Source organism: Bubalus kerabau, chromosome 1, assembly GCF_029407905.1.
Source record: "Bubalus kerabau isolate K-KA32 ecotype Philippines breed swamp buffalo chromosome 1, PCC_UOA_SB_1v2, whole genome shotgun sequence".
Classification (NCBI taxonomy): Eukaryota; Metazoa; Chordata; class Mammalia; order Artiodactyla; family Bovidae; genus Bubalus; species Bubalus kerabau.
The window spans coordinates 277803626-277819501 of NC_073624.1; the positions used below are offsets into that span (position 1 = coordinate 277803626).

The 15876-nt window shown below is 39.1% G+C and overlaps 1 protein-coding gene across 12 annotated transcripts in view; it reads left to right on the plus strand.

Moving 5' to 3' along the window:
- FER (FER tyrosine kinase) overlaps positions 1-15876 on the plus strand; it is a 464961-nt gene that overhangs the window by 342794 nt on the left and 106291 nt on the right. For 10 of the 12 annotated variants that reach the window (XM_055565828.1, XM_055565850.1, XM_055565853.1 and 7 more), the window contains one exon: positions 15285-15408. In XM_055565828.1, the coding sequence (XP_055421803.1) occupies positions 15285-15408 (124 nt within the window). Of the gene's footprint in view, positions 1-9648; positions 10026-10054; positions 10976-15284; positions 15409-15876 lie in introns of those variants that run through there. The other 2 variants (XM_055565860.1, XM_055565866.1) reach the window with 2 other exon arrangements.

Below are 15876 nucleotides of genomic sequence, written 5' to 3' on the forward strand. Positions count from 1 at the left end.
ATGGGTAGCCTTTTCCTTCTCCAGGGGATCTTCCTGACCCAGGGATCAAACCCAGGTCTCCCACATTGAAAGCAATTCTTTCCCTTCCCTTTTCTATGGTCCAGTGTATGACGGCAATTTGATCTCTGGTTCCTCTGTCTGTTCTAAATCCAACTTGAACATCTGAAAATTCTCAGTTCATGTACTGTTGAAGCCTAGCCTAGAGAATTTTGAGCATTACTTTGCTGTGAGATGAGTGCAATTGTGCAGTAGTTTGAGCATTCTTAGGCATTACCTTTATTTTCTTTTTTAAATCATTTTATTTATTTTAATTGGAACCTAATTACTTTACAATATTGTGGTGGTTTTTGCCATACATTGACATGAATTAGCCTTGGCATTGCCTTTCTTTGGGATTGGAATGAAAAGCGACTTTTTCCAGTCCTGTGGCCACTGCTGAGTTTTCAAAAATTTGCTGGCATATTGAGTGCAGCACTTTCACAACATCATCTTTTAGGATTTGAAATAGCTCCACTGGAATTCCATCACCTCCACTAGCTTTGTTCTTAGTGATGCTTCGTAAAGCCCACTTAACTTAGCATTCCAGGATGTCTGGCTCTAGGTGAGTGATCACACCATCATGGTTATCTGGGTCATGAAGATCTTTTTGGTATCATTTCAGTTCAGTTCAGTCGCTCAGTCGTGTCCGACTCTTTGCAACCCCATGAATCACAGCACGCCAGGCCTCCCTGTCCATCACCAACTCCCAGAGTTCACTCAGACTCATGTCCATCGAGTTAGTGATGCCATCCAGCCATCTCATCCTCTGTTGTCCCCTTCTCCTCCTGCCCCCAATCCCTCCCAGCCTCAGAGTCTTTTCCATTGAGTCAACTCTTCACATGAGGTGACCAAAGTACTGGAGTTTCAGCTTTAGCATCATTCCTTTCAAAGAAATCACAGGGTTGATCTCCTTTCTTTGTATTCTTGCCACCTCTTCTTAATATCTTCTGCTTCTGTTAGGTCCATACCATATCTGTCCTTTATTGTGCCCATCTTTGCATGAAAAGTTCCCTTGGTATCTCTAATTTTTTTGAAGAGATCTCTAGTCTTTCCCATTCTATTGTTTTCCTCTGTTTCTTTGCACTGATCACTGAAGGAGGCTTTCTTATCTCTCCTTGCTATTCTTTCAAACTCTGCATTCAGATGCATATATCTTTCCTTTTCTCCTTTGCTTTTCACTTCTCTTCTTTTCTCAGCTATTTAAGGCCTCCTCAGACAACCATTTTGGTTTTTTGCATTTCTTTTTCTTGGGTTGGCTTTGATCACGGCGTCCTGTACAATAGCTCAGCCAGTGGCAGCTCAACAGCCCCCTCTATCCTCCTGACGCCACTCCTGGACCCAATGCCAGCCTGTGCTCTTAAAGCCATTTCTGGCAACATGGGAATTAACTTAAAGGAGCTCGTTTCCTTTTGTCGGTGTATCTACATTGTTTGGATTATGATCTTACTGTGGTCATGTTTATGGTTACACATTTGGTAGGTTAATAAACCTGTCTTTTTTGATAAATAGCCATTGTTTTTTGTTCTCAAATACATTTTTAAGAGCATAAACCAAAGTGAAAAAGAAACCCCAAGTTGTACATGACATTTTCCCTCTGCCCTGTTGCTCACTGAGCTTTTATTCATGTCATAAATGAAAATAATATCCAATAAGAAATGACCAGCAGTAACTGGAAGAAAATACTCATGTATCTAAATCTTTTGTTGGTTTCTCTGTGACATTTAACCTATCACTTTAATGCAAATAGTTTTAATTGCCTATTTGCACACCATGTTGTACTAAGTGAGTTACCTACTGGGGTGTGCCTTCTGGGAGTTGATGATAAAAGCCCTGAAAAACTTCGTGTGAGTAGTTGCGAAAAGGTCACATAGATAATAACTTAACAAAAGATCTATTTAAAATTAATGAAATACTTGCTGTTTGTAAAAGTGGAGTTATATGGATTACGAAGGAATAGAGGCTGTGTTATTCTTTTTAAACTGGTGACACTGGTAAAGGTCAGCTTTTGCTGAATAAGGAAGATGCTTAAGGATTTTATATCTGAATCATGTGAGCAAATTAGCTGGGAAAGAATAAGGCAGGATGATTCCATTTTCTTGCCAGAATTCGATATCAAAAAAATCAAAGTTCTCACTAATTCCAAAATGAACAGCTAAGTGCTTGTGTAAAGCACTAACACTAGAGGTTAAATGATAGAAGTGCGGAAGTGGATTATACACTGGGTGTGCTGGGTGAAGGATGCAAGCAAGGAAGCAGTTATTCTTGGATGCTTGGACCAGGTTCCAGAGAAGCGATGGCAGTGATGCCTGGGATGGGGAGTGTCAGGAGTGGGAAGGCGTCTGGAGAGCTCCAGCCTCGTCGGCAGGCCACGCACACAGATGACAGGGCCTCAGCCCTGGCCCAGCGGGGAGAGTGGACGGCTGCCGTGCAAGGAAGATAGGACTGCAGGCAGCGTGTCCAGAGCGGAGTGGCTTAAGACAGGGAACCCGGAGGTGGTGCCTGCATATCCCCGCTTTCTATTCCACTGAACTTCGGGGTCTAGATTGGAATTTTGAGGTCCATCTAACCCAAAGCCCTTTATGTAATAGATGGAACCCAAAGAAATCAAGCAGCTTGCCTAAGTTCCTACAACTAATTACAAAGTTGGAATGAGAAGACAGACTGCAAACTTATGGAGTAAAACTCTATTAAAGTTAATCTTAAAGATGTATAGCAACTGTTTTCCTTTTCCGTTAGATGACTAGACTTTTACTGCATGCATGGTTCTTCTCTCCTTCCTGAAAGTACTTATCCTAAGAGAAACATTTAAGTCAAATAACCTTAATATATCTTTTTTTTACCCACTTAGATTTGAGAACATTCAGTGTAATTGAGAACCCATTTCATGATGATCTGAATTAGGAGGAATATCGGTTTATGGCCAAACATCCTGTGCTTCTAGAGAATGATAATTATTTCTAGCACAGAGTTAACATTCTACTAGAAAAACTCCAAAGAAGGAATTAATGTTTATTTTATATCCAAAATCAAGCTTAAAGAAAAAAGATGGTCAATATTTTTGACATTAGAGTGAACCCAATTTAGTTTTTCCCCCTCAGCAGTTACCCAGGAGAAAGCTTCAATTATTCATCATCGGTCATGCCAGTTTAGTGCAAAATATTCAGCAACAAAAATAGAATGAACTCATACAGAAATGGGAGTCTTGGTTCTGTGGCTGTTTACTCCCCGTGAGCCCTTAGTTTCAATTTCTGTCTTTCCCTTGTAACATAAGTTCAGCTGGTTCTTCTGTGTTTCCCCCTCCTTGGAACCCCACTCATCTTTCACAGTGTTACTGACTTTCTGAATCTTTCTCTGGTCCCAGAAGTCAGATCTCACTGTGCGTTTCTGAACCATCACTACATATTACTTGTGTATGTATTTAACTGCTATTTCACCTTGTCTTTTATTTTCCCTTTTGGCCTGCTCCGGGTCTTAGTTGCCACACTCAGGATCTTAAATCTTCCTTGCCTGCAGGATCTGGTTGTGGAATGATAACTCTTGGTTGGTAATTGTGGCATGTGGAATCTAGCTCCCAGACCAGGGAGAAAATGCAGGCCCTCTATATTGAGAACACAGAGTTTTAGCCACTGGACCACCAGAGAAGTGCCAACTATGTCTTTTAATATAGTTTTTTTCCCCCTAATTTTTTTGTCTTCCTTATTAGATTGAGAATGGCTGGAAGAAGGAGTATCCATTAATCTTTAGTAGACCTTAAAGTTCTTTGAATACCGCTGTCCCCTGTATCCTTTCCTGATGTGTCAAGAGACCTTTTGTGGGGTGGCTGCCCGAGTCCTTGTCTGTGTCCTGAGAGGCGGCACCCTATGTGGCCCACCAGGAAGCCCCTGCTGCCCCTTCACCTGCGGAAGACAGACAGCAGGCAGATCCAACCAGTCCATCCTAAAGGAGCTCAACCGTGAATATGCATTAGAAGGACTAATGCTGAAGCTCCAGTACTTTGGCCACCTACTTCGAAGAGCCAACTCACTGGAAAAGACCCTGATGCTGTAAAAATTGAAGGCAGGAGGAAAAATGGGGTGACAGAGGATGAGATGGTTGGATGGCATCACCGTCTCAGGGGACATGAGTTTGAGCAAACTCTGGGAGATAGTGGAGGACCAAGGAGCCTGGTGTGCTGCAGTCCATAGGGTTGCAGAGAGTCAGACACAACTTAGCTACTGAACAACAATGTTAGAATGTCAACAGTCTTATTCTATATGTTTACCTAAGATAGATCAAGTTAAGCCAACTTAATCTGCTAGAAAGTCATCCATCCTAGGAAATTCTGATACCTCTAAAATCTCTTGTCCAATATGAGTAATCATCTTTTTTTATCATTGACTACTCATCATTGTAGAAGTATGTCACACTCATCGCAGGTACTCACTTTGTATTTTTTTTTTAATCCTAAATGGTAAGCAACATAGCTTTTCTGTTCTAAGCAAAAAGGGAGATAAATTTTCCTGATGCAGATATTTGAAGGTGGAAAAGACAGTGTTAGCTCACACACAAGCATTTCTCTTACTATTTTTGAAGAAATAATTTAGACAGGATATCCTGGCACACAAAATATCACCCTTACTTGAAACCTGAAGTTAAATGAGAAATAAAGTTCTTATTTCATTTTTTCTTTTTTTAAAAAAAAGCTCTTTATATATTTGAAATCAGCTTTGATATCACCTCGGGTCACAAAGAGTCGGACACGACTGACTGACTTTCACTTCACATTTTTGATGAGTTAAATGGCTTGCAGAAATATTGTTGCATTATGTTTATGACTTTCCTCTGATCTACTTTTTTATAGTATTAGAAATCTAGTAAGCTTATTATTAAGGTATGTTACAAGATACTCTTGCATTGATTTCTTGCATTCCTACTCACCTTACTGGGTATGCCAAGAATACAAGGCCCTGACTGATCTTTATCTGGGCCATTTCTCTGGGGTATGTTTGTAATGAACAGCTTCTAGGGACAAGGTAATATCTCCCTTTCAGAAGAGCAGTCTTGCTTTGTTATTGTTACTGTTCAATCACTAAGTCATATCCGACTCTTTATGACCCCATGGACTGCAGCACATCAGGCTCCTCTGTCCTTCATTATCTCCCGGAGTTTGCTTAAATTCGTACCTGTTGAATCGGTGATGCTGTCTAACTGTCTCATCCTCCGTTGTCCCCTTCTCCTCCCACCTTTGATATTTTATCATCTGTGCACATGCTAAGTCATTTCAGTTGTGTCTGTCTCTTTGTGACCACTTGGACTGTAGCTTGCCCGTCTCCTGTGTCCTTGGGATTCTCCAGGCAAGAATGAATGAGTTGCCATTTCCTACTTCAAGGGTTTCTCCCGACCGAAGGATCAAACCTGCCTCTCTTACATCACCTGCATTGGCACGCAGGTTCTTTACCACGTGCGCCACCTGTGAACCCCCAAACACCACTTGTTGTTGTTCAGTCACTGAGTCATGTCTGACTCTCTCTGAGCCAGGCTTCCCTGTCCTTCACTATCTCTGAGTTTGCTCAAGCTCATGTCCATTGAGTCGGTGATGCCATCCAACCATCTCATCCTCTACCGCCCCCTTTTCCTCCTGCCCCCAGTCTTTCCCATCCACAGGGTCTTTGCCAGTGAGTTGACTGTTTGCATCTGGTGGTCAGAGTACTGGAGCTTCAGCATCAGCATCAGTCCTTTCAATAAATAATCAGAGTTGATTTCCTTTGGAATTGACTGGTTTGATCTCCTTGCTGTCCAAAGGACTCTCAAGAGTCCTCCAACACCACAGTTCAAGAGCATCAATTCTTCTGCGCTCAGCTTTCTTTATAGTCCAACTCTCACATCCATACATGACTACTGGGAAAACCATAGCTTTGACTAGATGGACCTTTGTCGGCAAAGTAACGTCTCTGCTTTTTAATATGCTGTCTAGGTTTGCATAGCTTTTCTTCCAAAGAACAAGCATCTTTTAATTTCATGGCTGCAGTCACCATCCACAGTCACTTTTTGGAGCCCAAGAAAAGAAGATCTGTCACCGTTTCCATTGTTTCCTCATCTGTTTGCCTTGAAGTGATGAAACCAGATGCCATGATCTTAGTTTTCTGAATGTTGAGTTTTAAGCCATCTTTTGCACTCTCCTCTTTCACCCTCATCAAGAGGCTCTGAGTTCATCTTTGGTTTCTGCCATTAGGGTGGCATCATGTTCATATCTGAGATGGTTGATATTTCTCTGGGCAATCTTGGTTCCAGCTGGTGATTCATCCAGCCTGGCATTTCTCATGATGCACTCTGTTGGCTTGCTTACTGCCTGCTAAAAAACAGCAGCTTTTTGAAACTCATCATTCCTCTCCCAGAACACATCCTACTTTGTGTTCAAGGATCCGTATATGCTTAACCCACAAGAGCCCCCTGCTGTGCTGTGACTACTGAAGTTATTTATCTCTGACCCATGAAAAAATAATAATTTAACTTATTAGTTTATATATAGGGTGAAATACTAGATCAAACGAAATATAACACATACAGAAGAGTACACCAATTATAAGTTTGCTGCTGCTGCTGCTGCGTCGCTTCAGTCGTGTCCGACTCTGTGTGACCCCATAGACAGCAGCCCACCAGGCTCCCCTGTCCCTGGGATTCTCCAGGATTATCAAAAAGTATACACACCCGTGGTTACCATTTTCTGATCTTATAAAATAGATTCGTTTGGGCTGGTTTTGGACTTTGTATCAGATCAGATCAGTCGTTCAGTCGTGTCCTACTCTTTGCGACCCCATGAATTGCAGCACGCCAGGCCTCCCTGTCCATCACCAACTCCCGGAGTTCACTCAGACTCACGTCCATCAAGTCAGTGATGCCATCCAGCCATCTCATCCTCTGTCGTCCCCTTCTCCTCCTGCCCCCAGTCCCTCCCAGCATCAGAGTCTTTTCCAATGAGTCAGCTCTTCGCATGAGGTGGCCAAAGTACTGGAGTTTCAGCTTTAGCATCAATCCCTCCAAAGAAATCCCAGGGCTGATCTCCTTCAGAATGGACTGGTTGGATCTCCTTGCAGTCCAAGGGACTCTCAAGAGTCTTCTCCAACACCACAGTTCAAAAACATCAATTCTTCAGCGCTCAGCCTTCTTCACAGTCCAACTCTCACATCCATACATGACCACAGGAAAAACCATAGCCTTGACTTTGTATAAATGGAATCAAACCTTTATCTCAGAGGGAGACACTACTGAACTATATACTTAAAAAGAATAAAGATGCTAAAATTTATGCATTTTTTTTTACCATAATGAAAATGGTTTCTAAGTTATCAAAGGTTGTTGTTGAATCACGCGAATACACCGGGATTCTTGGCCCCCAGAGGAGAAGAATTCAATCCGGGGCCAGAGACGAGACTTGATCGCTCAAAGCTTTTGTGTAATAAAGTTTTATTAAAGTATAAAGGAGATAGAGAAAGCTTCTGACATAGGCATCAGAAGGGGGCAGAAAGAGTACCCCCCTGCTAGTCTTCAGCTGGATGTTATATAGTCACTAGCAGTCTGTTAATGAAAGAAAGGAATGTCTTAAAGATCAGAATGGCACCAAATGGTTTATCCTGGGCCATAAAATAATTAACTTGAATCTTAAAGAAGGGCAGACCACCATACAAATAGTTTCATTTACATAGATTAGGGGAACAATATCTGAGTATAACATACTGGTTTGTCAAGTAGGTTCTGGGCCAAGAGGAGGAACCGACTTGGAGACAGAGTTTGGGGTAAAGGCGTAGTACATTAGCATAGCTTAAGACAAACATTTCCATAAGAAAAAGGCATTGGTTACCTCTAGGCTCAAGAATAGCTAACTTCAGGCGAAACCAGGTGTCATTATGGCAACACAGTATTTTAAGAGAAACCTCTCTTTAAATTTGTACAGAGAAGGAAAAAAATATTGCTAGTTTGTTTCCTCCTGCCGCTTAAGAGAGAGAAAAATGTCTGACACTTGCAGGCTATTTTCTCCATTTGGAGACCCCTCTCTCCTTGGGGACCCCTAGATTTCCTATCAACCTGCCTAGGAAATGACTCTCTCAGTTAGAAAGTCAATTCTGTGGCTCACCTGGATCACTTGTACAACATTGTCAATATAATTAACAGTATTACACTTAAAATTAAGAGGAAAAATTTATAAGTGTTTTTACCACAACTTTTTAAAAAGTGAAAAAAGATGCTCCTGTTTTTTTGTGATTTTTTTTTTTTTCTCAACACTGACATTCCAAGCTCTTTGCTGCACTGTGTTCTTTAAAATTATAAAGTAATACTTTTTAATTAATTTTGATAGAAAGTTTCATAGTTTGTAAATGTGTTTATGATTAAAACCTTTGCATAAATTAAATTCTGACCATATCCAACAGAAATGGGTAAACATGAAGATATAAATATGTTTCTAATTACTTTAGAGAATAAGATTATATAATAGTTTTTATAAAGTAGTCACTGATTTTATTGCTTTCAGGGACTTAATGTCTCTGAAATATGTAGCCTATGATAAATTCAATTTCTAAAAATATTGTTAGCTTTTATAAACATTTTTTCTCTTATGAAATTTAAATGTACTTATGAGTTGGTCTTTTTATCCCACATCTCTTTAAAAAATCTAAGGAAACTTGAATTGATGCTTTTTTCTCTGCAGGTTTTCCTGTAATAGATAGATACATCAAAATAAGCATTCTTTTGAATTTTTTATTTAGAAAAAAATGTCTTTGTAGCATCTAAGTATTTAAAGGGTATTCCAGTAATGAACCTCTTTATACACCTGATCGTCCTGTCCATTCTTATTTTTATATCAAAGGCAGCCTTCAGGGGCATAACAGGCCACAAAATAGAAAAGTAGCTTGTTTGGCATGAGAGCAGGGAGAGAGAGTGTAATTTCTTTGTCTCGGTGGCAGATGGTGGGTTGTGGACGGGGAGGATACCAGGGGTTTATGATCTCACTCTTCATATGTTTTTTTCTGTGTGAATATGTTTGTCAGCCTTAGGAATTAAAATTAATTGGTGAATTTACCTTTCCAGCTTCCTCCTTGAACATTAAAAAATGGCAGTATTGAGCCCTCACGCAAAAAAGAAAGCACAGTGAACAGTAAGATCTTGGTTGAAAGTAACCAAGGCGATCGTGAGAACCTTTAGATAGAGGTACTGTAGCGGTATGAAATACTGAGTAATACCTCAAAGCAAGAGGCAGTGAGCTTTTTCTGTAAAGGACCAGGTAGTAAGATGGTTAGGCGTTGAGGGCTGTCCAGTGTTTGGCCATCCTCAGCTCCACCATCATAGTTCCAAAGCATCTGTAAACAGCATGTAAAGGCATGAATTTAAAGTTTCCAGTAAAACTTTATTTACAAAAGCAGGCATGGGGCTGATTTTGGCCTCTTCAGGCCATAGTTTGCAGGCACATGCCTTAGAGTTTCAGTTATATCACCAAAATTACCACCTTAAAAGTAAAAATCAGGTGAGTTCAGCTCTCTCCTCCACCGTGTAATAAAGCAGATTATCTCCAGAGTGCTTTCTGGAAGCCAGTGTTCTGAAGGTCTGTGAAACCTGACTCTGCATCTGTCCTGGCAGGTCACATAATGTCTAGCAAGATTATAGCTGCTGCCCCTTGAACCGGCAAGTTAAAAAGTACTGTGAAAGGCACTCTCTTACTTCAGAGAACTGGTTTTATGACCATTAGAGAGTTGCGTTGTTAGAAATCATCTGCAAAGGAGAAATGCCAAAGGCCCCGGCACCCTGCACTGCTGGCAGAGCGTGGTCATTAAGGAGCCGCATCTGAAAAGACGCATGTCGTGCGTTAATCTAAACTGGGAAACCATCCTCTCAGCGCTGCCTTTGGCTCAGCTGAACTGCACAGGGACCAAGCTCTTCAGCACGCGCTGTGTTAGAAAGAAGAGCGTGGCTTCAGAAGAGCCAGTGTGTCCTTGGAGTCATTTTCGGCTTTCCTGTGTTGCATGTTTCTCATCTTTCCTCACAGACTGAGCCATGCCCCGCTCATGGCCGAGCCTGTCAGCTCCTGTGGCCTGTGTGTGTGCTGCTTCTTGGAAGAAGCCCCCATCACCTCGGTTAACAGCCGGCGCCTTCTCCTGTCCAGCCTCCCTTTCCGTGAAGGCCGCCTCTCCTACACGTGCCCTGCGTGTAGCAGTCAGTATCGGCGCCTCAGTGTCTGCATCGATCCTTTTCTTCTGGAACGTGTTTTAACTTACCTTCTATTACACAAAATCTATTCTGTGTCTCCCAGAGCACAAATTAAGTCAGCACTTGTTGTTATGATTGTCATATAAATGTGTACCTGCCTGAGTTTTGATGGGCTGGCCCACAGCCAGAAGTCTAATTAAAGAGAAGAAAAGATGAAAAGTTTTATTTTTTAGTAACAACTCTGAACAATGACATAAATGGATCCTCTATAATAGCCCTCTATAATTTAATACTTGCTTTGATTATGAGCCTATTTTAAATGTGTACGTGAACACAACTAAACCAAACTTCTCTGGAGTAAATTGATATCCTAAAAAACAAGGGTAATGAATTATGCATTTTATATATCACTAGGGACTGGTATCTCGTAATTTAATAACCTTTAAATTTATTTGAAGATAAATTAAGATCTCTACATGATTCAGTGGCAGAAAGTCATTAGTGGTATAGCCTTGATGATCCCTTTTCCCTAATGACAAATTGATATATTCATATTCTTGTTTACATAATAATCTCTACGACTTTGTTTAATATGATCAGTTCCTCAGAGTCCCATTAATACAGAAAGAACAGATAGGATCAGATTTTCATAGCACAGAGTAAGAAACCTTTGAGAAAGAGCTGTTAAGAATAAAACAGTCTTCTATTCTCTTACTAAATGTTGGCTGTAAACAGAATAAAGCACTTCTATTTATTATTTCCTACTTGTTCTAGACATTTAATATATCAATGTATAGTATCTTTTTAATTCTCAGTATCTTCTAATACAGTTATCATTTTATCCATAAAGAATCTTTGAGTGGCTAGTATGGGAGTTATATCAAAAAAATTATAGAGCTTTTATTTGTTCATTCAACTCAAAAATCTAGAAGAAAGTCATTCTTGAGGCAGCGTTTGATCCAGTGGCTCAGAGATGCCACCAAAAACTATTCTTTCCTTCACTCTTCCTGGTGAAGCTTCTCCATGGTGATGGCTTCATCCCAAGGCTGCCAGTCTTTGTGGAGCACATGCTGCCCTGCATACTTCCACTTGCAGATAAGCTCCTTTCCTGGTACTTGTCTTAAAAAGTTTCTTTCATTCATCCTTTAAAAGTTATCTCCTGTATCTCAGTGGCCTGAATTAAACAGTGTACCTACCCCTGAGTCTGGCTTCCCTGGTGGGCTCAGATGGTAAAGAATCTGCCTGCAGTGTGATCCCTGGGTTGGGAAGATCCCCTGGAGAAGGGCATGGCAACCCACTCTGGTATTCTTGCCTGGAGAATCCCATGGACAGAGGAGCCTGGCCGCCTACAGTCCTTGAGGTCCCAGCGTCGGACAAGATTTAGCGACTGCGCGCACATCCCTGAACCGTCACTTGAAAATGCGACTCCGTTGATAATTGGGTTAAGCAAACCTAGGATTGCCTTTAGTGCTGAGACGAGATAAATACTCTCCAAAGTGGGAGAAAGGCAGTGAGGTGAGTGAGGAAAAACTACTGTTGTGTGACAACCAGTCCTTGCTGCAGCTGTTCCTGGTTTTATATGCAAAATAACTTCAACAGAAATAGTAAGTTACACTGCTGTTTATTGTGTGCACCACATGCTAGGTAGACATTTGCTTTGTGGTTTAGATACGTTTTGGTCTTCAAAACCACCTTGAGAAATAAAAGGCACTAATCCTTATGTTGTAAGGAAGGTTAGAGAGATTGAACAGTTTACCCCAGGTTACATGCTAATCAGACCTAGATTGCTGAGGCCTAACTATCCATGCTCTTTTCACCATGTGATGCTGTATCAGTAGTAAACTAGAAGTTGTTTATAAAAACATTCTAAGAATTGTTTTAGAAATTTATCACTGAAGAACTCTAGAAAATAATCCATCCTGTCTTGGCTTAGTATGCGGCATATCCATACAGAAATAAGCCTTGGTAAGACAGAGTTACAAAAGAGGAGTTATTATCTCGTTTTACACATTTTTGAGTACCACCATTTTACTGCAGTGGTCAGGTGGGGTACTCTAGGCTACATGCATACATACATATGCAAACATGTATGCACATGTGCTGCATATATGATTATTAGATAGATCACATGTTCAAAGAGGTTCTTTAAAGTGGCCCAGTGAAAATGACAAAAAATTCTCCAGACAGGAATACTGGAGGGGGTTGCCATGCTCCCTGCCAAGGAAGCTTCCCAACCCGGGGATCAAACCTGCATCTCTTATACTCTTGCATTGGCAGGCAGGTTCTTTACCACTGGCACCACCTGGGAAGCCTCTGTTGGTCTACAGTCTTCTCTATTAAGAATTGCTCCTTTGCAAATTATTTTTTAAAATGATGCAGTTTGTAAGGCAGCGGTGTTACAGAAGCATCTTATCAAGGTGAGCTCCGAGTTTTAAATGTACTAAGTTTTATTTTGGAATCTAAAGACTTTTATGGCCTCTGTCAGGTGCCAGTGATTCAGTGTTATCCTTTTCTAAACGTTAATTTTGAGCAAGTACTTGAAAAGCATAGTTCCAACCATTGGAGAGGAGCTAAGGAAGAAATGACTAAAATTAATAAAAAATTTCATATGTAGATTGTCTTCATGGGTAGCTTATAAGCTACATGGAAGAGATTGTTTTTTACATTATTTACTCATTCATCCAAGAATGCTTATTGAAGTATGACATTCTGGACATCCTGTGGCGTTTGCTGAAACTAGCCTTCTGACTAGAGGTGCAGCGCTCCTCACTGGGTTTACAGGCTGGGCTGGGGGTTGAGGAGGAGTAGGTGAAAGTCTACATTTAAATAGAGCAGGAGGCAGAGGAAAAGTGCTGAATGTGAGCTAATTTTGGAAAGAAGAAATATTAGGATTCCACAGAACACTGAGGTTATGTCATATGCTGCTTTAATCAAATTCCAGGAAAGATTTCTTTCATTTGAAAGTTATTCCAAATGAATAAACAAAATGCTGTATGGTTTCAAAATTAGAAGGGTACACTTCTTCTAAACTAGACCAGTGTATCAATAAATGTATCTAACAGTATATGAGAATATTGGCCCAGGAAGTAACTTTAACTAAATATTGATTTCAAGTCCATTTTAATAGACATTTTTTGCCTATTAAAGTTGAAAAATTAGTGGTTAATTTTGCTGTTTACTGTTGCATTTAGGTTTTTTTTTTTTTTTTTTTAAGAAAATTAAGTCAAGCTTGACAGAAGCTATTTCAGTAATGTTCTTAGTAATAAGTTTGATATTCTCTTTGGAAGAACAGAAAAAAGTAAATAATCGGACACCATTAAGATTACTTTTGAAGCATATAGCTTATCGATTTCGTAAATAGTCCACCTAAATTTGTATAATGCTTGATTTATGAATAGGGGAAAGATTTTAGAAAAAGAACTTTCTAAGGAGAGTTAGGCTGGTGTTTGTTTTCTTGAGACTCTCATTAAAGAAAAAGCCATTTAATCTTCACCTCTAGAGTTGTTCTATTTAAGGAGGCTAGATCCCTGGTGAAGAGTATCAAAAACATCAGGAAATAACAATTAAAATGCTAATCCCTCTTGCAAAACTCTGGCTTAATGTCTGAGGTTCTAATAGACAGAAAAAGTAGGAATGACTGTTTTTAGAGAACGTTCATTCAATATATTTTGACTAGGTGTTGTTTTACTTTGTTGACTAATGCAGTGCATTATAATGTGCATTAGCAAGGAGAAGTGACCAAGCTTTAACCGTTAATGCCATGCTGTTAGGGCCTGTGGTCTAAGGCTGTCCTGTTTAGTCTGGTAGTCACTGGCCATATGTAGCTCCTGAGCTCTTGAGTTTTGACATGTGTGCTTCTAAAAGATGAACTGTGAGTTTCACTCAATTTTATATGATTTAAATTTAAAAATTTCATTTCCAGTACTATGATTCAGTTATTGGAAAAATTTAAGTATAAAATTTTTGGAACAATGTAGGTATGTGAATCTGCGTTTTTTAACCATGAATTTGATGAAATCTAAATACAGATCAAATATTTCTGATGGAAATTTGCATCTAAATTGAGATGTTCCATAAATGTAAAATGCACAACATGTTTTAAAGAGTTAAGATGATGAAATGTAAAATATTTTCACCATAATTTTATAATAATGCATGTTGATTTAATAATATTTTATACATAAATCGACCCAGAGGGAGGGTATGGGGAGGGAGGAGGGAGGAAGGTTCAGGATGGGGAACACAGGTATACCTGTGGCGGATTCATTTCGATATTTGGCAAAACTAATACAATATTGTAAAGTTTAAAAATAAAATAAAATTAAAAAAAATAAAAAAGTTAACTACAAAAAAAAAAGAGCTAAAAAAAAATAATATTTTATACATAATGGAACTAAAGAAAAATGTATTACTTCAGTCACTTTCACCTTTTCATTGTTGTTACTTTTAAAAATGTGGCTACCAGTATATTTGAAATTTCTAAGTGGCTTGCATTACACTTCTTGTGGAACATGCTGGTTTGAGGAGTTTCTCTCAGATATCACTGGAATCCATTTGATGCATGAAAATGCAATCTGGCTTAGCATCTAAATCTTATCAAACTCATAGCCTTTTTTTTTCATGGTGTTACTCTATTTATCATGGTGTTAGTAATCTCAGTTTTTTAAGCAATCACTGAATCTGGTAACTAATTCAATATCATTTACTTTTTTATTTAACTCATAATAATTATAATCTTTTATCTGGTATTAGAGACAAAAGGATTTCTTAGAAAATTTTAGCCAAGTAGATTGGTGAGAAATTATGACCGAGGAAAAAGTATGACTGAATATTGTTATGTGTTGAGTAATATACAGTGTGAAGCCCTTGCAGTACTTAATCTGCATCTAAGAGAATTCATAGTGTCTGCTTTCTAATAAGATGTGTTCTTTTCATGTTTTCTTTTATCCTCCTCTTAAATGAGCAGAAAGTATGGTTAAATGTGTAATGCTTTTTGTTCTGGAAGGTGTATCTAATAGGTGATAAATATGACTTTCATCGTGATCTTCTCTTGTTGTTGATTTTTCTAGGAGGTGATTTCCTCACGTTTCTGAGAAAGAGGAAGGACGATATAAAACTCAAACAATTAGTGAAATTTTCATTAGATGTTGCTTCTGGTATGGCCTATCTCGAGAGTAAAAACTGTATACACAGGTAAGGAGAATATTTTAAAACATTTTCCAGGTCTGTTAATAGGATATTAGAAAACTGATGTATTTGCTATCATAAAGCAATGAATTTTCTTTCACAACATGTATTTCTTGTTGGTTTTCATATTTTGTGTGAAAGCATTCTTTGACATTTTATAGAAACACTTGTTGTCTGTCTTCCTGAGGTAACTCCTTATTAGACAATTATTTACTAATTAAAAATTTATTATAATCATGAATAGCATAGTGATAAGAAGTGCCTCAAGCTAATCATATAAGCAGCTATAATCTTATAACTGAATAATATTGTTTCATGTGTTCTTCCCCCTTTTTAAAGAAATTACTTATAAAGTTATGGGAAATCTTAATAGTAAAATAATTCTTGACTGTGTATGTGGCCAAGGGTAAAAAGATTTTAGCACACTAGTTATTTCAAAGGAGATTTTAGCAAACTTGCTCTAATTATATTAAG